Below are 19,881 nucleotides of genomic sequence, written 5' to 3'. Positions count from 1 at the left end.
CAGCACGGCCAAGGGCAGAGCTGAGCCGAGGGTGACACGGGGCATGAGGGCTCTGGACACATCACAGAACGCAGACAAGGTGTACTGGGGGCTCAGTTTATTAGAGTCCGTGCAGCTGCCTGTACTACTGATCCACGTTCTTGACCCGCAAGACAACAGGCACGGAGGTGCAGGGGATCATACCCAAGTCTGTGATGACCAGATCCACCAGGTCCGGCGGCGTCACGTCGTAGACCAGGTTGAGGAGGCGCAAGGACTTGTTCTCCGCCCAGCCCCCCAGCTGGGCCTGGCCCTTCCGGAGCACGATCAGGTCATCAGGATCATCTGTGGGGAGAGGAGCAGCGGCAGGATCAGGGCAGGGACAGCAGCCCCCCACCCTGCCCACCAGCCCAGTGGCCACCCCGCCTGCGAGCCCCTGGGCCAGCAAGGGGAGCGGCAGCACAGATCAGCCCGTCCCGGCCAGCAGCAGCAGGAGGGAGCAGGTCCCAGGTGGGAGGGAAGGGACGGAAACCATACCCAGCTCGTTAGAGACAAAAGAGTCAGTCTGCACTCGCTCGCAGAACTTGTAGGTCTCGCAGCACACCAGGACGGGCACGTTGTAGGACTTGGAGACCAGCGCTATCTGGGACGTCCCCACCCGCGACATGACGGAGCCGTTGGCCAGGAGCGCGTGGGCTCCCAGCAGCACTTTGGACACCTGTCAGGGCAGCGCAGGGATCCGTCAGCACCTTCTATCACGCTGCAGCCCCCCGGCGCCCGCCCTGCCCTCAGCACAGCCCCGGCGCTCCTCACCTCGGGCAGCACGTACGAGATGGCGTTGATCATCACGTAGGTGCAGTGGATGCCCTTGCGCACCAGCCGGCGCAGCGTCTCCCGGCCCTCCAGCCGCGGCCGGCTGTCCACCACGATCACTCGGAACGCGCGGCCCTGCTTCGCGTGGGCGTCGCACAGCGTGCGGTTCACCAGGGAGGAGCTGGGGACACCAGTCAGGGGCTGCCCCGTCCCACTGGGACAGGCTGGCACCCGGCTGCTGGCAGCATCGCCAGGAGCGCAGCCCAGGGCCAGATTCCCTCAGCACGGGCTCTGGTGCCGGCTGGGCAGGTTTTCTGAGCGCTGGCTTGGGGTCTGGCCCTGGGGACAGCCCTGACACTGGCCAGCAGCTGCAGCAGCACAGCCACGGCAGGTTCCCATCACATCCAGTCCGAACAGCCACGTCTCTCACCCCGGCACAGCCGGGATCCCACCCAGACCCATGGGCCCGTGCTGCCCAGAACTGGTCCGGGCAGAGCTGCCGCCCACCGCGCTGGTGCCTGGGCTGCCCCTTCCAGACACGCTCCTGCCATGCTCGCTTCCAGGGCTCCTCCCTGGTTTTGCACAGACAATCACCCCCAGGAAAAGTGACATCTCAGCCCTACAGAAGCAGCTCTGACCCCCTCGTCCATGACCACAGCGAGGGACTCCCCCTGCAAGGCTGACGGCTGGACTTAGAATCACAAAATTGTTTTGGCTGGAAAAGACCCTCAAGCTCATCGAGTCCAACCATAACTCACCCCTGGCACTGCCCCACGTCCTGAGAACCTCATCTCCGTCTGTCCAACCCCTCCAGGGATGGCGACTCCAGCACTGCCCTGGGCAGCCTGTTCCAATGCCCCACAGCCCTTTGGGGAAGAAATTGTTCCCCATATCCAACCTCAAACTCCCCTGACTTGATGATCTTAAAGGTCTTTTCCAAATAAATGATTCTATGATTCCACGATCACCCAAAAGGCACGTCACATCTGGACTCTGTTTTGCCACAACGGTCCCTGGCTCCTTTTCCCACTTCTACTTTCTGGGACAGAGTCCCTCAAAGGAAGAACAAGCCTCCATATTTTTGCTTCCTGACATTTGACTTTGCTGCGGTTCATTTAAAATGCCACTAAACAGCCACAGCTGTTCTGCAAGTGGTCTGTATTGAAGAAGTGGTGAATCTGGGTTTCTTGAAACACTTAACTCTGAACACGTGCAAACAAGGCAGTGCCGAGCGCTAAACAGGAACCGCAAAGTCTCAGACAAGCCTTCAGCACAGGCAGCTGCTTTAGGGCTCTGCCGGCACTGCCCAGCCAAGGTGCAGCCAACGCTGTGACACCCCAGGCCAGCGGGTCCGGGTCGGTTTCACCTGAAACGGCAGCAGCGCAAACTGGGGCAGCCACAGGCCGAGTCTGAAGCGCTAACACAGCCACATTGATCAGCACTGGCTGGTACAAGGCTGCTTGATCAGACCCTCCTGTTCATTCCTCTAACGAGTCTGAGGGCTCCAGCATCTCTATCCAGCCTGTCCCCACATCTAGAGAAATTGGAACCACCCCAGCAGGACATGGCCCCGCATGGGGCCCGGCAGGGACGCCTGTCACAGCCAGGACTGCTGACACTGTCCGGCACAGCCGGCCCTGCCGACACCGTCTCCTGCACTCCGCAGGCATTTAATGTCCTCCTCAGCAGCTGCCAGGCAAAGGGCTCTGTCACCACCCTGTCTGATCTTCCCACCCTTGAAAAAACACTTTTGCAGGAGCTTCCCGCATTTGCCCAGCTGCTCCATCTCCTTTCCCACCCACTGCCTGGGCTCTTCTCTTACCATCCGTACACCAGGATCACATCGTTGTCGTTTATCTTCTCAAAGGCAGACCTTGAAATGGCTTCAGCTGCTAAAAGGATCTTCTCCCGCAGATATTTGTCAATAGTGTCCTGCAGCTTCTCCTTCGCCTGGGAAGACAGTGCCACCACGTGCAATGTGGTGTCGCCATGCCGTGGACACTGCTGTCCCTTGCAGCCTGGCGGGACCACGGGCTCAGCCCTGCCCGGCTCCCAGCCAACACCTTCCCTGGGACAGCGGCTCTGCAGGACAGGGGACACCCCCGTCCCAACAGGACACACGGGACACCCCTGTCCCAGCAGGACATGGTGCCTCAGCGCACGTCCAAGCTGCCACCAGGCCCTCCCCAGTTCTGCCCATGGTCTCCCCGGCATCTCCTGGGTCAGTGGCTCCAGCTATCCCACGGATTTAGCTCAGACTCGGCGCAGTGGCCGCGCTGCCACAGGGCCCTCGTGGCAGCTCCCCACGTGGGCCACCACTTCCCCTGGCTCCACAGCCAGTGGGCTCCTGTGGAGCTTTTTGCACGGGCTGTAGCTGAGCACTGGAGAAACACCTTCTTCATCGTGACTTCACTGACACTGTCAAACAACGCTTTTGCGGGCAGTCCCGGTGGGCTGGGGCAGCTCATGGTGCCCAGCGGCTGCGGCATCTGCGTCCTCCCCACAGTGCACAGCACCTGCTGCACCAGCCCGCGGCTCCTCCACAGCCGCTGCCCGCCAGGCCTGCAGTGCTGCCTTCACCAAGACCACGTGCACCTGCTGCAGCTTCTCCTGCAATGTGCCCCTGCTCCTGATGAGCTCCAGTGCCCCCAGCCCTGCAGCACCGGCAGCCCAGTCTGCTGCGGCACACCGGGCCCCCGGCACAGGGGGAGCAGCCCTGGCTCAGCGCCGCCCGGGCTGCGGCTGGTGGCACTGACGGCCTCAGACTTCCAGCCTCTCTCAGCCCCACTCCTGCTCTGCATCCCACCCCTGCCCAGCCTGCACCGGGGCTGCCCCTCCACTGCGGGGCCGCTCACCTCCTCCTCTCTCAGCGTGTCGGGGAGGCACGAAATCTCCTTCTTGAGGAACTTAATGGCATTGCCCATGCTGGCTGAAAGGGGCCGGCACTGGTTCAGGAAGCTGCAGAGAGAAAATGGGCTCAGCCCCAGAGCAGCTGCAGAGCAAGGGCAGAGAGAAGGGGCGTGCTGGGCTGGGGATGGGGACAGGGAGAAGGGGTGCGCTGGGCTGGGGATGGGGACAGGGAGAAGGGGTGCGCTGGGCTGGGGATGGGGACAGGGAGGCAGAACCCAGGGGCACTGGAACATCAGCACAAGTCCGGGTGGACACAAACCCAGAGGGGACTGATGGGCCACACTCAGCAGAGCTGCAGTCCCCCTGCTCTGGCAGCGGGACCACTTACCTGATATGTGGCTTCAGCTTGGCCACCAGGTCCCGTGACAGCTCCTCGTTGGGGGGAGTTGAGTAATCCCGGATCAGCTGCAATGAGAAGGAAGAGAGCAGGAGTTTAGGGCACCCCGCACTGCTGACAACCACCCTGGCCAGGGAGGCTGCAGACCAGGCATGAGCACACGTGGTGCAGCCTGACGTGCGCTCACAGGGCAAGGGCTGCTCTAGCAGCTCAAACCTGCAGCAGCAGGACAGGGCCAAGCCCTGGGCACAGTCAGAAGGACGAGGATGGGGATGCCTGCGCACAGATACAGCTACAGTATTGCGGCAACGGGAAGAGCTGCCTGTGCCTGGTGCAATGCTCCTGCTGCTTGGGGCACGGGTGGCTGCTCACGTACCTGCTTGAAGACTTCCAGCAGCGCGATGCAGCGGGCGTTGGAGCCGTTGATGATGCCCTGGGAGTACTGGAGGCCGAGGCGCACCACAGCCGGGTGAATGACCACGGAGGGGATGCTGCAGGGCAAACATGAGTGAGCTGCCAGCGCTGGCCCTCTGCTGCCCAGAACAGCCAACCCACCGCCAGGCCCCAGCCCAAGGGTGCTGCCAGTCAGCCCTGATGTGCTCTGTCACCAGAGGAGTCAGGGAGACCCACAGCCCCTAACCCTGCGGCCCCACACTGCCCATGGGCAGCTCTCCTCCCGCTGCGGGCAGAACATCGGCTGCCGCTGCTCCCGAAAGCAAGCGCAGGCATCCCCTGCCACCCCAGCAAGCCTGTCCCATGCCAAGGACCAGGACACTCCTTCACTACGGCTGTTTTGCAGCCAGGCCAGCTGAACCAGAGCTAAACGATTGGCTGGGGAGGCCACATACCTCATCTGCTGCGTCAGTGGCTTCTTCCGGCTGTACTGGTGCAAGTGGGAGAACAGGTTGACCTTGGTGCCATAGTCCTGCCTCAGAGGGACCTGCAGCCGAACAGTGCGAGGCCGCCGTGCAGCCCTGCTCACTCCAGCACCACCAGTCCCACCGCACCCTGAACCCCCCGCAGCATGGACCCCATCGCCCCCCACACCTGCTGCCGCTCCAGCTTCTTGGCCAGTTTCCTCTGGGCAGCAGGGTCGTCCACCTGCACGTGCTCCGGCAGCCGCTTCACCACTGTGGGGACAGCGGGGGGACAGCGGGGAGGGCAGCGTGAGGCGGGGGTGAGGCGGTGCCGTCCCGGTGTGGCCCCTGGCCCCGGCACAGCCCCCGGCCCCACCGCGCTGCCCCACGGCTCGAGAAATGCACGGCAGGGCAGCACCCAGGGCGCCGCAGAGGGATGGGGCAGGAGCCCCTGCGGGTGACCACCCCAACCCCCCACCCCGTGGTGACAGCGGCGTTACCGGACTGCGGCTCGGCGGGGCTCAGCCGGGGCTTGGCCGCCGGGGCTGCCTGACTCAGCTCTGCTTTCTTGGCCTGCTTCTGGGCCCGCTCAGCCTCCTGCTTGGCCCGGCGCTCTGCTCGCAGCTCAGCTTTGCTCTTGCCTCCCGTGGGTTTCTCAGCGTTGCTGGGGCCATCGGCCGTGGCTGGGGGGGATGTGGGGTGAGCAGCTGCTGCGGGAGACGGAGGGGGAGTCTGTGCCCAGCCTGCATCACCAGGTAGCCCAGAACATGGGGCATCCGCGGCAGGGAGACCGTCTGCGCAAGGGTCTGCCTTGGGGGGCAGGGGGGACTAAGCCCCACGTCCTCCAGCACCCGCCCCCCTGTGCAGCCAGCACGGGGACCAGCAGGACAGCCCCGCGTTCGGGTGGGGAGGGGACCGGCCTCCCTGCATCTCAGTCCCACAAGCCGCAGCAGCCGAGGTGCGAGGACTGAGGTGCAGAGCTGGGACACCCCGAGGCCCTGCACAGCCCCCCAGCCGCAGGATGCTCCCGGCTCGGGGCTGTTCCAGCGGGGGGACGCCGCGGAAGGAGCGAGTCCTCACCCCGGGGCTGCCCGGGCTCCGAGGGCGCCCCAGGCTCCGGGGGCTCGGCCGCCGGCCCCTTCTCGCTCCTCTTCTTCTTCTTCTGCTGCTTCTTCTCCTTCCGCAGCTGCAGCTTCTCCTCCCGGGACAGCTCCGGGGCCTGCGGGCACAGACCGTCAGCGACGCCCGGCCCCCGCCGGCCCGGCCCCGGCGCCCCCCCGGCCCCGCTCACCTGCTGTCCCGCCGGCATCGGCGCCGCCGCTGCGGGGTCCGCACCTGGAACGAGGGGAGCGTGAGCGGCGCCGGGAGCGGCGCGGGCTGCGGGGGCCGGGAGAGGCCGGTGGGCAGGCTAGGTGGGTGCCGAGCGGCGGGGCGGGAGCGGGGTCCCAGCCGGGGCCGCGGGCAGGGGCCCGGCCCGGCCCGTCCTCACCGCCCGGCCCGGCCCCGCACTCACTCACTCACCGCCCGGCCCGGCACTCACTCACTCACCGCCCGGCCCGGCCCCGCACTCACCGCCCGGCCCCGCACTCACTCACTCACCGCCCGGCCCGGCACTCACTCACTCACCGCCCGGCCCCGCACTCACTCACTCACCGCCCGGCCCCGCACTCACTCACTCACCGCCCGGCCCGGCACTCACTCACTCACCGCCCGGCCCCGCACTCACTCACTCACCGCCCGGCCCGGCCCGCACTCACTCACCGCCCGGCCCGGCCCGCACTCACTCACTCACCGCCCGGCCCGCACTCACTCACTCACCGCCCGGCCCGGCCCGCACTCACTCACTCACCGCCCGGCCCGCACTCACTCACTCACCGCCCGGCCCGGCCCCGCACTCACTCACTCACCGCCCGGCCCGGCCCGCACTCACTCACTCACCGCCCGGCCCGGCCCGCACTCACTCACTCACCGCCCGGCCCGGCCCGCTCCGCCATGGCGCCTAGCCGCCCGCCTACAGCGCCCCCTGCCGGCCGGAGGGCGGCGCCGCAGCGGCCCCGCGTGCTGTGCCGTGACGTCACGGCCCCCGCATGACGCGCGGTGACGTCAGCCCGTGCCCGGTGAGGCCGCTGCTCTCCCGCCGCCCGCCCCCGCTCCCGGCGCGGCGGGGCTGCGGCACGGCGGGGCGAGCGGGGGTCCGCGGCGGGCTCGGCGCCGCGCCGGGGGTCAGCGGGCCGGCCGCGGGCCGGGCAGCGCCGGGGCGGGGCGGGCGGCCGGGCCGGCCCCGGCGGGCGGTTCCACCGGCCGCGCCATCGCGGGGGCCCCGCGGGGCGGCGCGCGGCAGGTAGCGGGTGCGCGACCCGCCTGGTACCGGCCCCGCCATGCACTTCTCCATCCCCGAGACCGAGACCCGAGCCGGCGACGGCGGCGCCGCCTACGTGGTGAGCGGGGCCGGCGCGGAGCCGAGCTGTCCGGCGGTTCGCGGCCGCGCCCGGCGGGGCCTGCTCCGGGGCCGCTGGCCCCGCCCCGCCCGCCCGCTGTGGCGGCGGGAGGCCCGTGCGGGCCGGGGCCGGGCCGGGCGGCCGTCGGGCCGCCGCTGCAGCCCGGGGCCGGGAGGGTCGGGCCGGGCCTGGCGGGCTCGGGGGCTCATCGGGGTGCGGCTCTGAGCGGCCGGCCCGTGCCCTGCGCCGGGCCCGGTGCGCTGCGGGCGGGGCCCGGCCCGGCCGGCCCCGCTGCCTGTTTTGCTGGGAGCGCCGTGACCGCCCGCGGGCCGGGCAGCGCCCCCGGGAGCGGGGCCGGGGCGCCCGGGAACGGCGCTGCGGGCGGGGCCGGGACCCCCGGGGCCGCGGCGCGTGCCCAGCCCCGCGCTCCGCTCCCGCTCGGGGCTCCGCGGGCCCGTGTGCCCGTGCCTGCTGCAGCAGGACAGCTCATCTGCCCCCTTGGCCGAGACCCCCCCGCAGGGGATCTCCCTGTCTGGTCAGAAGGACAAGGTGACGCGCCGGGACACCGGCTGCAGCCGGGAGCTGCGGGAAGGGCTGTGAAGGGACCTGCTGATCACACAGGGGGCAGAGGAACAAGCTGCGCCCGAGGCATGTTCGGCCCCGTGCCTCCCCCTGCACTTTGTCCCCAGGTGGCTCCTTGAGTGGGGAAGATCTTGTCCCCGGTGTCACAGGAGAGCTCGTTCACAGCCCTGGCTCTGGGCAGGAGCTGGTGACCCCGTGAGCGCCCTGCCAGCGCGGGCAGGAGCGCTGCCTGGGCCACCCAGCACCTGTCCTGGCGTCCTGGGCCTCTGCGGGGACCCTGGGCCCAGCCCCGTGGGGTCCCCTGCAGCAGGAGCGGGCATCCTTGTCCTCTAACCTGGGGACACCCGGGGCCCCAGCTTGGCTTCGCGCTTTCCCCGTGGCAGGGCAGCTGCAGGTGTCCGTCGGACACGTCCCTTGGATGCGCTTGTACTCCCTGAGCAGTTTTTGCCATATCCACTGAGCTGGCGTGTTTTCAGAGGAGCAGCAAGCAGAAACCTGTCAGCACGTTCTTATACTTATCTGTGCAAGTCCTGGGTATTTGATCCAGCCTCACGCAGCTCTCGGCTGCTGGCAGCAGCTCCTGCTGGGCCCGGCTGTGCTGGGGCTGCTGTTGCGTGTCGGCCCCATGGGCAGCCTGGGGTGCGTGGGGGTGCTGCCCTGGGGCTGGAGGGGGCCCCGGCGCGCAAGGGAACGCTGCGGAGCTGTGTGCTGGGCAGCTGCTGCCAGAGCCCGCACCGGCTGCGGCCGCGCTTGGTGCCTGCAGGACAAACGGGCAGAGCCCAGCCCGGCATGGGGCACGCAAGGGGGCCAGGAGGGTCCTGGGGCAGATGCTGAGCTCTGCCGATGGGAGGGGAGGGCTGGGGGTGCCTGTTCCTGCCTTGGCGGGGTCCTGGGGGCAGCGCTGGGCCATGCGGGGGCTCCTGGGGCGGCCCGTGTGCCCCGAGCCGGGCTGGCCCCGGGGCCGCTCTGTCTGGGGCGCTGGGCTGTGAGTGGCGTCTCTCCCCGCAGGCCTACAACATCCACGTGAACGGGGTGCTGCACTGCCGGGTGCGCTACAGCCAGCTCCTGGGGCTGCACGAGCAGGTAGGGCCGGCCCACGCCGGGGCTGTGGGGGCACCGCGAGCTGGCTGTGCGTGTGCTGCCCAGTGCGGCCCATGGGGCTGCCCGGGTGGTATTTTCTGTGCCTGAGCATTGGGTGCAGCCACCTCTCCTGCTCTGTGGCCTCTGGCTTGGTTTGTGCGAGCTGCTGGCTGCCCGTTTGGATGAGCAGCGTCGAGCTCTCGCTCCCCTTGGCAGAGCCCTGGAAATGAGCTGGGGTGGGGGTCAGAGCAGTTACCGGGTCCCTGGACACTCTTGCAGCGCTCTGCTCTCTTCCCAGCTAAGGAAAGAGTATGGTGCCAACGTGGTCCCCGCCTTTCCCCCAAAGAAGATCTTCACACTCACCCCGGCAGAGGTTGAGCAGCGGCGGGAGCAGCTGGAGAAGTACATGCAGGCGGGTAAGCTGGGTCTGCCCCGTGCTGCGGCTCACGTTCCTCAGGGTGCTGCCCAGATCCTCCTCCCCACACTGCTCTGTTTGCTGTGGCCCATCTAGCTCCTCCAGCCTTGTCCCCTGGGTGTCAGCCAGGGAGCCGCAGTGCCACCAGGGCTGCTCCTCTGTCCCAGCACCGGCAGAGGTGGGGACCTGCTGGTGCTTCTGCCAGCGGGTCCGTGGCTGCCCCTGCGTGTGTCCTGCATGCAGCACGTGCTGGGTCTGGGTGCAAATTGAGGGGCCACGGGGTGGACGGGCATTGCTGTGGGTTCCTGCTCCTCCCCACGTAACACCGGGCTCCTCGCTCATCTTCCCCGCAGTGCGGCAGGACCCGACGCTGGGAGGCAGCGAGACCTTCAACAGCTTCTTGCGCAAGGCCCAGCAGGTGTGGGGCGGCAGCCCGGGCGTGGGGGCTGCGGGCGGTCTGAGCGGTGTGGGGTCAGTGCTGGGGCTGCCGGGGGTCTGAGCGGTGTGGGGTCAGTGCCGGGGCTGCCGGGGGTCTGAGCGGTGCGGGGGTCAGTGCCGGGGGTCTGAGCAGCGTGGGGACGGCTGGCAGTGGAGGGGCTGGCGCTGACCCTGCTCCTCTCTACAGGAGACGCAGCAGATCCCCACAGAGGAGGTGGTGCTGGAGGTGCTGCTCTCCAACGGCCAGAAGGTCAAGGTCACCATCCTCACCTCGGACCAGACAGAGGACGTCCTTGAGGTGCCAAAGCTCTCGTGCTGGGCAGGCCCAGCTCCTCCCACTGCGTTCTGTGGTTCCCCACATGTGAGGAGTCCCCCAGCCCAGCAGCCTCTGGTTGTCTCGGGGGCTGAGGGGCAGCGGAGCTGCAGAGGGTGTGCTGGCGTGCTCCTGCCCCTCTCTGCACCCACATCGATGCCCAGAGGCCCCCAGCTGTTCCATGGGGCAGCGATCCCCTGGTTCCCACGTGTCCCCTCCCCTCCCCTGACCCCCGCAGCCGTGGTGCTGCCATCCTGCTGTTGGGAGCCCCAGGACACGCACGGGCTGGCTCCGGCGTGGGGTCGGGATGTGGAAGTGCTGACTCTGCGGGAAGCCGTGACCTCCTGCTCTCATCCCAGGCCGTGGCCTCCAAGCTGGATCTGCCGGATGAGCTGATCGGTTACTTCAGCCTCTTCCTGGTGAGGCAGGCCAAGGACGGAGCTTTCTCCTGTGAGTGGAGCAGTGGGGCAGCCCCATGGGCTGCGGTGGGACACAGGGGGACCGCAGTGCCTTGTCCTGGTGCGAGGGCTGCGCTGGGACCAGGTGTCCCTGCCCCGGGGATCTCAGGGTTCCCTGGCTGCCCCGGGGCTCCCGCTGCCTCGAGCCACTGCCAAGCTGCTGTTTCCCCACAGTTGTGCGGAAGCTGCAGGAGTTTGAGCTGCCGTACGTGTCTGTCACCAGCCTGCACGACCCCGAGTTCCGGATTATCCTGCGCAAGAGGTGAGCAGCAGGGCTGGGGGCAGTGTCCGCCAGAGCGGGGGCGGGTCTGGGGCTCCCCGCTCTGCAGAGGGGCCCCCTGCCTGCCGCTGCTGCCTGTGGGGTGCTCTGGCTCCCCAGGAACGTCCCTGGCTGTGAGCCTGGGGACCCCGCTGCCCTGTGGGGCTTTGCCCCGTTTCCCAGCCCAGCCCTTCCCGCCTCTGGCAGCTGCTCCAGAGGGCAGTGGGACATGGTGACTGGTGGCTACCGGGTGAGCTGGCCAGAGAGCCAGCCCAGCACCTCTTCCCAGCATGGGGGGGATTTCTCCCCATTGCTGTTGGGAGCTGGGGAATAGGCTGACATGTGTGGTTCCCTTCCAGCTACTGGGACTCCTCCTATGACGACGATGTAATGGAGCATCGTGTGGGGTTGAACTTGCTGTACGTGCAGGTGAGGGTCAGGGCAGCCTGGGCAGGGGGGAAGCGCACTCCAGTGCGGCTGCGTGGGGCCGCGGGGGCTCCGGGCCCGGCTGCTCATCCCCCACTGCTGCTTGGTAGACGGTGTCAGACATTGAGCACGGATGGATCCTCGTCAACAAGGAACAGCACCGGCAGCTGAAGTCCCTGCAGGAAAAAGTCTCCAAGAAGGAGGTAGGGGAGGGCAGGATGCTGTGACGGAGCAGTCCCAGCACGGACGGGCACTGCTCCCGTGTGAGCACCTGGTGCCGCCCTTGCTGCTGGTCCCTGGCTGGGCGGTATGGCTGCCTGCGCTGAGCTCCCTGGCTCTGCCCGCAGTTCATCCGCCTGGCGCAGACCCTCAAGTACTACGGCTATCTCAAGTTCGACCCCTGCATCACCGACTTCCCCGAGAAGGGATGCCACGTCGTTGTCAGCGCTGGCAACAACGAGCTCAACTTCCAAGTGCGGCTGCCGAATGAGCAGATCAAGGAGGGCAGCTTCAAGGTGACACGCATGCGCTGCTGGCGGGTCACATCCTCGGTGAGTGTCACCTGCCTGGGGAGCAGGGGGGGCTCTGTTGGGACCCAGCTCTGCCGGCAGCTCTCCCTATGGAAGGCGCTGGCTGTGCTGCCGGCCCGGTTGGCCTGGGGAGTGTCTGGGTTGTGCTTTGGGGCTGAGAGGTCATCGGTGTTGCAATGTTTGAGGGGGACGCTGCTGCGAGGGAAGCAGAGGGAGGTGGAGGCTGGAGTGAGCTGTCAGGGTGCCCAGCGCCCGGCCGGGCTGCCCGCTGTCCGCAGGACACCGGCTGCGTTCCCTCCAGTGCTCCCAGGTTCAGTGTGTGTCCTTGCAGGTGCCAATGAGCAACGGTCCCTCGGGGAGCAGCCCGGGCAAGTCCGAGGTGAAGCTGGAGTTGGCTTTTGAGTATCTGATGAGCAAGGACCGGCTGCAGTGGGTCACCATCACCAGCCCGCAGGTAGGGCTGCCTGTGTGCCAGGCCAGGGACGAGGATGGGGGCGAGGCGGTGTCTGGGCTCAGCATGGGGTGTTGGGAAGGTCGTGGGGGGTGTGAACTCTGACACCTCTCCTGTGCAGGCCATCATGCTGAGCATCTGCCTGCAGTCCATGGTGGACGAGCTGATGGTGAAAAAGTCTGGAGGCAGCATCCGCAAGGTGAGGGCTGGGATGGTGGTGGCTCTGGGGTGGGATCTCGTCCTGTCCCTATGGCTCCCCAGGGTCTTGCTGGGCCCTGCTCACCCTCCTCAGGCTGGGCACAGCTGAAGGGTCCCCAGGGGCCGCCTGCGGGGACCCTGCACTGAGCCCAGCTCCTCCCTGCAGATGTTTCGCCGGCGGGTGAACGGGGCCCTGCGGCGCTCAGACAGCCAGCAAGCTGTGAAGTCACCCCCGCTGCTGGTGAGTGGGACCCTGTGCCGCCGGGGGGGAGAGCAGCGCAGCCACCGGCTTCACAGTGTGTCGGTACCGGAGCCCACCGCCCCGGAGGTGCCACTGTCCCCTCGGCAGGGCTGCAGTGCCCCCAATGCCACGGCCCTGGGGAGAGAAAGGGGCACTGGACCTATTCCCGGAGCTGGGCACTGGGGAGGGAAGGGCTGGTGGCCTCATCCCAGAAGGCGGGTGGTGGGAAGGGTGGGCAGTGTCCTGCTGTCTGACCGTGTCCTGCCGTCTGGCCGTGCTGTCTCTGCAGGACTCGCCTGACGCCTCCCGGGAGCCGATGGCCAAGCTCTCGGTGAGTTGTGTGAGGGCACGCGGTGCTGTCACCCTGGGACTGGGGTGCGAGCGGGGGCCCTCCCTGACACCTGCCCTCCCCACAGAGCAAGCTCACATCCGTCAGCCTGCGTGGGATCAGCCACTCCAGCTCTGCCAACGACGTGGGCGCTAACGACTTCCACGGCAATTATGCCTTTGAGGGCATTGGTGATGAAGATCTGTAGCGCCCCTTCCCAGGACAGCACCAGCCAGGCCCTCGCTGAGGAATGTACGACCTGCACACAGGTTGCAATCAACGTGCCTCTCACCTGCTCCTCCACCCCCTCCCCGGGCCGGGGGCTCCCCCAGCCCCCTGCTGGGGACGGACATGTCCCGCTGCCCCGGGGGGGACACGGCCACGTCCCGCTGCTGGCTCCAGCTGGGAGGGGGCTCGTTCCTGGGTGGCCCCAGGCCCGGCCCTGGCGCAGCACCGCGGGGCCTGGCCCAGCGCGGGGACATAGCTGTCCCCTCCCCAGCTGCCCCAGGCGGCTGGGGCAGCGCTTGGTGGCATCAGCCCGGTGGCACCGAGCCCTCAGAGGCTCCGTAATGCCAAATTAGCGTTTAGGTTTCTGCTCGAGGTGGCGCAGTCGCTGTCTCCGGGGCGCTCAGCACAGAGCCCCCTCTAACCCGCTCGTAGGCTCCAGCGTAATCTCAGCTTGTAACCACGTATCTGCTGCTGCTCAGACCCACCGGAGCGTTAACGGACAGTAACTGATGTTTACACACTGCGATGATGATTAAAACGGATCCTGATTGGTACCGCGCTGTCTTTGGGGGTGGCCGCTGTCCCCCCACCGGCGCCCCACCAGCCCCATGCTGGCCTCCTGAAGCAGAACAAGGGCGCCAGGGAGAATCACAGATAACAAAACAGACTGTTTAATGCTTTTATACACAATATAAATTACACCGACTGGCATGGCAGCAGCCATGGAACCAGTCCTGTCCCCCCTGCCCCCCAGCAGAGGAAGGCTCTGGCAGGCAGGGGCAGGCAGGTACCATCCCTGGGGGGTCTGGGGACACGGCCCCACCACTGGGGCAGGGACCATGCCTGGCAACCCAGTCCCTGGTTGTGGCTTGGCCCTGCCGGGCAGGACAGGGCTGCAGGAGCCCCCAGTGCACCCCACGTAAGGCAGCCCTGTGCCCCGGTGCCCATCCCTCCCCCGGGGAGGGCAGGGCTGGGCCCCCACCAGTAAGTGCTGCTCAGGGCAGGGCTGCGCCCACAGCCGGAGGGGCCAGGAGCGGTTTGACGTCGCGTGGGTTCACCCAGCTCTCGGCTGCGTGGCCGTGGATCTTCTGGTGGCGCTTGTAGTTGTCCCAGTGGCCGGTGGTGTAGGAGCAGTACCGGCACTGGAAGGGCTTCTCGCCCGTGTGCCGCAGCATGTGCCGCTTCAGGTTCATGCTCTGGTTGCAGCTGTAGCTGCAGAGGCTGCACTGGAAGGGCTTGTCGCCCGAGTGGATGCGTCCGTGGCGCTTGAGGTTGGCCAGGTTGCCGCAGGCGTAGTCGCAGAGCTGGCACTTGTAGGGCTTCTCACCGGTGTGCACCCGCTGGTGCCGCTTCAGGTTGTCGAGGTGTGCAGAGGCATAGGGGCAGAGCGGGCAGACGAACGGCTTCTCCCCGCTGTGCGTCTTCATGTGCCGCGCCAAGTGGTTGGGGTAGTGGGTGACGAAGGGGCAGAGGCTGCAGGCAAAGCCCTTGTCCCCGCTGCCCTTGCGGGGGCTGGCGCCCGGCTCGCTGCCCAGCACGGCCAGGCTGCAGCGCCCACACACCTGCTCCGCCAGGCCCTCGTCCTGCACGAACCCGTCGTCCAGCACCAGCCCACACATGCGGCACGTGAAGGGGAAGAGCAGCTCAGGCAGCGCGGCCGCCGCCTCGCCACGCAGCCGGGCACAGCCGGGCAGGAAGGGGCCAGGGCTGCTGCCCACGTGCAGGCTCAGCTCCGGCAGCAGCGGCTCTGCAGGACAGACAGACACAACGGGGCGTGAGGAGGACTGTGCTGGCTGGACTCAGCTCCACGAGGGGCCCAGCTGGGGGTGACAGGACCCGCGTGGTGGAGGCCAGGGGCACTGGGTGCCAGGCCGGGCACAGGCCGATGGCGGGAGGCACACCCTGCCCCTTTCCCTGCCCCAAGGGCTCTCCCGCAGCGTCCACCCCGCACGCCCCTTTACCTGGGTCCTTGTTGTGGTGCGGGCCCTCGCTCTCGGGCAGGCGGTGGCTGAGCATGTGCCGCTTCAGGTTGCGGCTCTGGTTGCAGCGGTAGTCGCAGGTGGCGCACTGGAAGGGCTTGTCCTGGCTGTGGACGCGCTCGTGGCGTTTGAGGTTGCCCAGGCTGCTGCAGGCGAAGCTGCAGCCCGTGCAGCGGTACGGCTTCTCCCCGGTGTGCGTGCGCAGGTGCCGCGTCAGGTTCACCAGCTGTGCCGAGGCATAGGCGCACTGTGGGCAGGCGAACGGCTTCTCCCCGTTGTGCGTCTTCATGTGGCGCTTGAGGTGGCTGGAGTAGTGGGAGGCGAAGGGGCAGAGCTGGCAGGAGTAGACGATGCGCTGGCCGCGGCCGCCCTCGCTGCCGGCGCACTGCAGGCAGCTCTGCCCGAGGCTGGCGGCCGGCGGCAGCCCGCACCGGCGGCACGGCAGCGCAGCGGGGCCCGGCTCGCCCCCCTCCTCGGGGTCACTCTCCACGCTCAGCCGCTGGTACCCGGAGGAGCAGTCGTCGTCGCTCAGCGCATATGCTGGGATGGCCACCTTCCCCGCCAGGCCGTCTGCTGAGAGGAGCGCGGGATGGGACAGTGTCAGCGCGGCCGGCTGGGCACAGCCCCTGCGCCTCTGCCACCGTCCCATGGAGGGCACCGCAGCCGGGAGGGACTGGGCGGCTGTGCCCGCCCCAGCAGCGCCCGGTGCCCACAGGAGCCCCCACACTGCGCGCAGTGGGGTGAGGAGCCTCAGGGCCACGACTGGCCCCGGGTCACGCTGCCGGGGCTGTTCTGGGCACCCCAGCAAACCCTGTCACCCCCTGCACTGGCTGTGCCAGAGCCCGGCATCGGGAAGGGCAGGCAGTGAGGGGCATGGGGCGGCAGCCGGCACCCCTGGTGCTGCCAGGCTGGCAGTGGGACGCAGCGGGAGGGGTGGCTGCCCATAGCACTGCCTGGGCCCCTCGCTGCCACTGCCCCAGCCCTGGGGACAGCAGCTCCTGCTGTCACAGCTGACACTGCAGCACCAGCCCCATTGCACCGGAGAACAGACCTGCCCAGCCCCACTGCTGCCCGTGGCGGGTGAGCCCGGGCCAGGCGCTCAGAGCCACGTGCAGCCCCATCCTGCAGCCCCCGTGCCCCAGGAGGGGACAAGACCAGCCCCTGCTCTGTCTGTGCCCCAGACGTGTCCCCAGGCTGGAGCGCCGTGACATGCAGCCCTGACACTGCCAGCCTTGGGCTGTCCCTGAGGTCTGGGGTCCCCTTTGCTGCCCCCAGGCGGGTGCAGCTCCCAGAGCCGCAGGGTGAGGCTGCTCCCGTGCTGCCCCTCCAGCCTCCCGGCCCTTTTCACAAGCGCTTCCTGAAGCGCTGACGCCAGCCGGGGCATCCTGCGAGGGCCTGGCTATCGCTAAGGGGACCCCAGCCCTGCCCAGGGGCTGCCCAGCCCAGGCCTGCGGTGTCACAGCTCCCAGAGCTGTTCCCTGGCGGCTGTGCCAGGGCTGCCCGGGGGGGACAGCATGGCCCATGGGGTGAGGACCAGGACAGCCAGTAACAGCTCTCCCGACACCCCAGTGGACCCTGGTCCTGCTCCTGTGCTGGAGCGGGAAGGATGGTGTTTCTGCTGCACAGAGCAGCTCCCAGCCCCGGAGCTCTGGAGCGGGTCTGTCCCACGCTGCACAGAACCCAGCACGGAATCACCTGCCCGGCAGCCAGGACCGGGAGCCAGAGCTGGAGCTGCTGGCACAGCCCAGTGCGGCCACCGGGCAGGAGCGCGGGGACACCGGGACACCGGGGTGGGGCGTCCACGTCCCCGTGTCACCGCTCGCCCGCCACCGACCGACGCTCCCGCCGGCCCCGGAGGTACCGAGGCAGCTGGAGCTGCGCTCGCTCCCGGCTGCCGGTGCCGCTGGCGGGGCCGGGGAGCAGCGGCTGCGGAGGCAGCTCCGGTCCCGGCCGTGCCGAGGGGCAGCAGCGGGACGGGACCCCGGGACGCGTCCCGGCTCCGGGGGCAGCCGAGCCGTGCCCCGGGGAAACCGGGAGAACCGGCCGCTGGGCAGAGCCGTGCGGGCGGCTCGAGGGACGCCGGTGGTGGCTGCAGCGTGTACGGGGGTGTCCCCGGAGCCCCGGAGCAGCCGCGGGGCGCGATGCGCCCGGGGGCCCGAACGGAGGCAGCGCTCGGGGGCCGGTACCGAGCAGAGGCCACCGGCGCGGGGCCCTGCGGGGCCGGGGCCTCCCCCGCGGGATGGGACCGGGGCAGAGCGGCCACCGGGCGGGATCGCTCCGGGATGCGGCTGCGGGCCGGGCCAGCCCCGACGGGCCGGTACCGGCCGGGCCGTGTCCCCGCTGCCGCCGGGCCCGGGCACGCACCTGGCGGTCCCTTCTCGAAGGCCAGGCCGCGGCCCAGCAGCGGGTCGCCGGGCAGCACCAGCGCCGCTCCCGCCGTCTCGTCGGGGCCGTCCTGGGCGTCCGCTGGAACACACCGAGCGCCGCGGGTCACGGCCGGGCCGCCGCCGCCGCCGCCCCCCGGCCCCGCCGCGCACTCACCCTTCACCGGCTGCGGGTGGCTCTGCTTCCGCCGGGGCATCGTGGCGGGCCCCGGCCCGGCCCCGCCGCCCGCCCGCCCGCGGCCCGCCAGCCGCCCCCGCCTGCCCGGGGCGGCCCCGCCGCCCCGCCTCGACCGGACACTTCCGCTTCCGGCCGCCGCGGGGCCGGGCCGGTGCCGGAAGCGGGCGCGGCGCCCCGGAAGTGGAGCGGGGCCCGGAAGCGCGCGGGGGCGGCTGCCGCCCGCGTCCCTCGCGGCGCCGCCCGGGGTGCCGGGGTCCCGGCGTGCGGCGGGAACGGGGCCCGGGAGGGGCGGGCGGCGGTGGGACGGCGGTTCCGGGGCGGGGGCACCGGGGCTCCGCCCCTTCCCGTGCAGCGCGGGACGCGGCCGCGCCGGCGGGTCCCGGGGAGCGGGGGCAGCACCGGGGGGGTGCCCGTGTCCGGGCGGCCCCGGGCTCCGGAAACCTCCCAGCCCCCAGCCGGACGGTACCGGGACCCGCAGCTCCGGGCGGTTCTGGCCGTGCCCCGGGAGGTCCCGTCCGTGGCGGGGCGGCCCCGGGAGCCTCCCGGCCCCGCCGAGCCGGTGCAACAGCACGGGGAGCGGGCCGGCGGAGCGGGGGGCGCGGGGCTCCCGTTGCCGCGGGCGGGGGCAGCCGGACGCGGTACCGCGGAGCCGAGATCCGCCCGGGTGGGCAGAGGGTCCCGCACGCGGCCCCGGGTCCTGCCCGCGCTCTGGGCTCCGGCGCCCGCTCCGGGGGTCCTGCGCCCTCGGACGGTCCCGTCCTGGGCCCGGTGCCCGCGGAGGTTTCTGAGGCCCGGGCGGCACAGAGCCCGTGGCCGCGGTGCCGCCCCCGCTCCCGCAGCTGCAGCCCCGGTGCCGCCCGGGCACGGTCACACCGGAGCTGCCCCGGGACCCGCTCGTTCCCGCGTTCCCAGCCCCGGCACTCCACAGCCGCTCTCACACCTGCTCCCCGGCCGCTGCTCCGGGGTCACCAGACCCCCCCGGTGCAGCTCCTGGTGTCCTGGGGACGAGCTGCTGTCACACGGCACAACGGGCGGTGGTAGCAAAACTCCCGATTCTGTTCTTTGAACCGCTTCACTTGGTTAATGGAAATAACTGTAGCTATAAAGGCCTTTGATATGGCACATGTCACACCACAGAGCATTTTGATTAAAAATGGGCAAAAAACATCAACAGAGCACAAGGTAAATGGGCTAAACCCGGTCACAGCTTGATACAAATTACTAAGGTGAGATCACCCTGACCCCCGTTGCCTTAGGGGGCTCCACAGAGGCTGGTGCTGAGTTCTGTGTAATGACCAGGATCAGAAAGTTTAGCACCAAACCCTCATCAGACTGATGCCTGGCAGCAGGAACGAGACGGGGGCACACGGCAATTCAACTGTTGGCAACTCGGCTCCCGGCGCCGCAGCTCCGCGCTCCATGCAAACGGGTTCGCTGCCCGGGCCCTGCGGCATTGCTCTGAACTGTTCTAAACACGGTGTGGGGAGACTAGACAGACCAGAGACAACAAATGCTTTCAGGACTGGAGAAAATAATTCTGCTAATTCCTGTGACAATTTAGTATGTTTATTCAAAATTTGGGGGCAACTCGGCCAGCATGTTCACAGCAGGAAGTGTCAGGTACCAGGCTGACCCTTAGAATCATCCTGAGGCAAACCCGCCTGGCACCAAAGGAAAAATGCCCTGAAGAAAAAAAACTCGCTTCTGCAAAGGAAAACATCCTCTCCCTGGGTGCTTTGCTCGGGTAGCACCGTTCAGGGGAAACGTCAGCTCATCCAGGGAGTTTCTGCTGCAGCACCGTGGGTGTCGGTGGCTCTGAGCTCCCCGTGCGCAGGGCTGCAGAAGCCCAGATTTGGTGATCCAGGGACTAAAATGGGTCAGGTCTGGACACATAGTCACCGGAGAGCCACAGGACAGAGGGGCTTGAGCTCAGGGCAGCGGGAAGGGGCTCAAGGAAGACACGAGATGCACCTGTCCAGGCTGACCCAGCTGCAGAGGCTGAGGGAACCGGCCAGGGCCAGGTCGCGCGTTGGTCTCTGGAGAGGACACCTGCAGTGCG

At 68.6% G+C, this 19,881-nt stretch overlaps 3 protein-coding genes across 15 annotated transcripts; 1 reads left to right on the top strand and 2 right to left on the bottom strand.

Moving 5' to 3' along the window:
- Positions 1 to 80: 80 nt before the first annotated feature.
- On the bottom strand, positions 81 to 7,388 carry EIF2B4 (eukaryotic translation initiation factor 2B subunit delta). 8 transcript variants are annotated; one of them, XM_065633023.1, is made up of 13 exons: positions 7,332 to 7,388; positions 6,188 to 6,231; positions 5,977 to 6,115; positions 5,397 to 5,606; positions 5,087 to 5,169; positions 4,888 to 4,979; positions 4,416 to 4,530; positions 4,031 to 4,107; positions 3,648 to 3,750; positions 2,615 to 2,742; positions 793 to 973; positions 517 to 697; positions 81 to 324 (listed from the first exon to the last, which is right to left on the bottom strand). In XM_065633023.1, the coding sequence occupies exons 2-13, from the start codon at positions 6,203 to 6,205 to the stop codon at positions 125 to 127; spliced, it is 1,527 nt and encodes a 508-aa protein (XP_065489095.1). In that variant the 5' UTR covers positions 6,206 to 6,231; positions 7,332 to 7,388; the 3' UTR covers positions 81 to 124. The 8 variants fall into 8 exon arrangements, with proteins under 8 accessions (XP_065489095.1, XP_065489090.1, XP_065489091.1 ...); XM_065633018.1 differs by lacking the exon at positions 7,332 to 7,388 and adding an exon at positions 6,866 to 6,912; XM_065633019.1 differs by lacking the exon at positions 7,332 to 7,388 and adding an exon at positions 6,866 to 6,912 and having other exon boundaries at positions 5,397 to 5,603.
- Positions 7,185 to 13,835, top strand: SNX17 (sorting nexin 17). 2 transcript variants are annotated; one of them, XM_065633033.1, is made up of 15 exons: positions 7,185 to 7,334; positions 8,925 to 8,999; positions 9,295 to 9,412; positions 9,765 to 9,829; positions 10,037 to 10,147; positions 10,522 to 10,612; positions 10,795 to 10,882; positions 11,239 to 11,308; positions 11,416 to 11,508; positions 11,653 to 11,820; positions 12,167 to 12,289; positions 12,408 to 12,485; positions 12,651 to 12,725; positions 13,015 to 13,056; positions 13,142 to 13,835. In XM_065633033.1, the coding sequence occupies exons 1-15, from the start codon at positions 7,275 to 7,277 to the stop codon at positions 13,259 to 13,261; spliced, it is 1,377 nt and encodes a 458-aa protein (XP_065489105.1). In that variant the 5' UTR covers positions 7,185 to 7,274; the 3' UTR covers positions 13,262 to 13,835. The 2 variants fall into 2 exon arrangements, with proteins under 2 accessions (XP_065489105.1, XP_065489104.1); XM_065633032.1 differs by having other exon boundaries at positions 11,653 to 11,856.
- Positions 13,836 to 13,936: 101 nt separating this feature from the next.
- On the bottom strand, positions 13,937 to 17,903 carry ZNF513 (zinc finger protein 513). Of its 5 annotated transcripts, none has more exons than XM_065633027.1 (4): positions 17,802 to 17,903; positions 17,625 to 17,726; positions 15,243 to 15,833; positions 13,937 to 15,028 (listed from the first exon to the last, which is right to left on the bottom strand). In XM_065633027.1, the coding sequence occupies exons 1-4, from the start codon at positions 17,839 to 17,841 to the stop codon at positions 14,277 to 14,279; spliced, it is 1,485 nt and encodes a 494-aa protein (XP_065489099.1). In that variant the 5' UTR covers positions 17,842 to 17,903; the 3' UTR covers positions 13,937 to 14,276. The 5 variants fall into 5 exon arrangements, with proteins under 5 accessions (XP_065489099.1, XP_065489101.1, XP_065489098.1 ...); XM_065633029.1 differs by having other exon boundaries at positions 15,243 to 15,830; XM_065633026.1 differs by having other exon boundaries at positions 17,625 to 17,903.
- Positions 17,904 to 19,881: the final 1,978 nt, after the last annotated feature.

Source organism: Caloenas nicobarica, chromosome 3, assembly GCF_036013445.1.
Source record: "Caloenas nicobarica isolate bCalNic1 chromosome 3, bCalNic1.hap1, whole genome shotgun sequence".
Taxonomy (NCBI): Eukaryota; Metazoa; Chordata; class Aves; order Columbiformes; family Columbidae; genus Caloenas; species Caloenas nicobarica.
The sequence above is the reverse complement of the archived record's forward strand: the minus strand, read 5'-3'. Positions and strand labels throughout refer to the sequence as shown.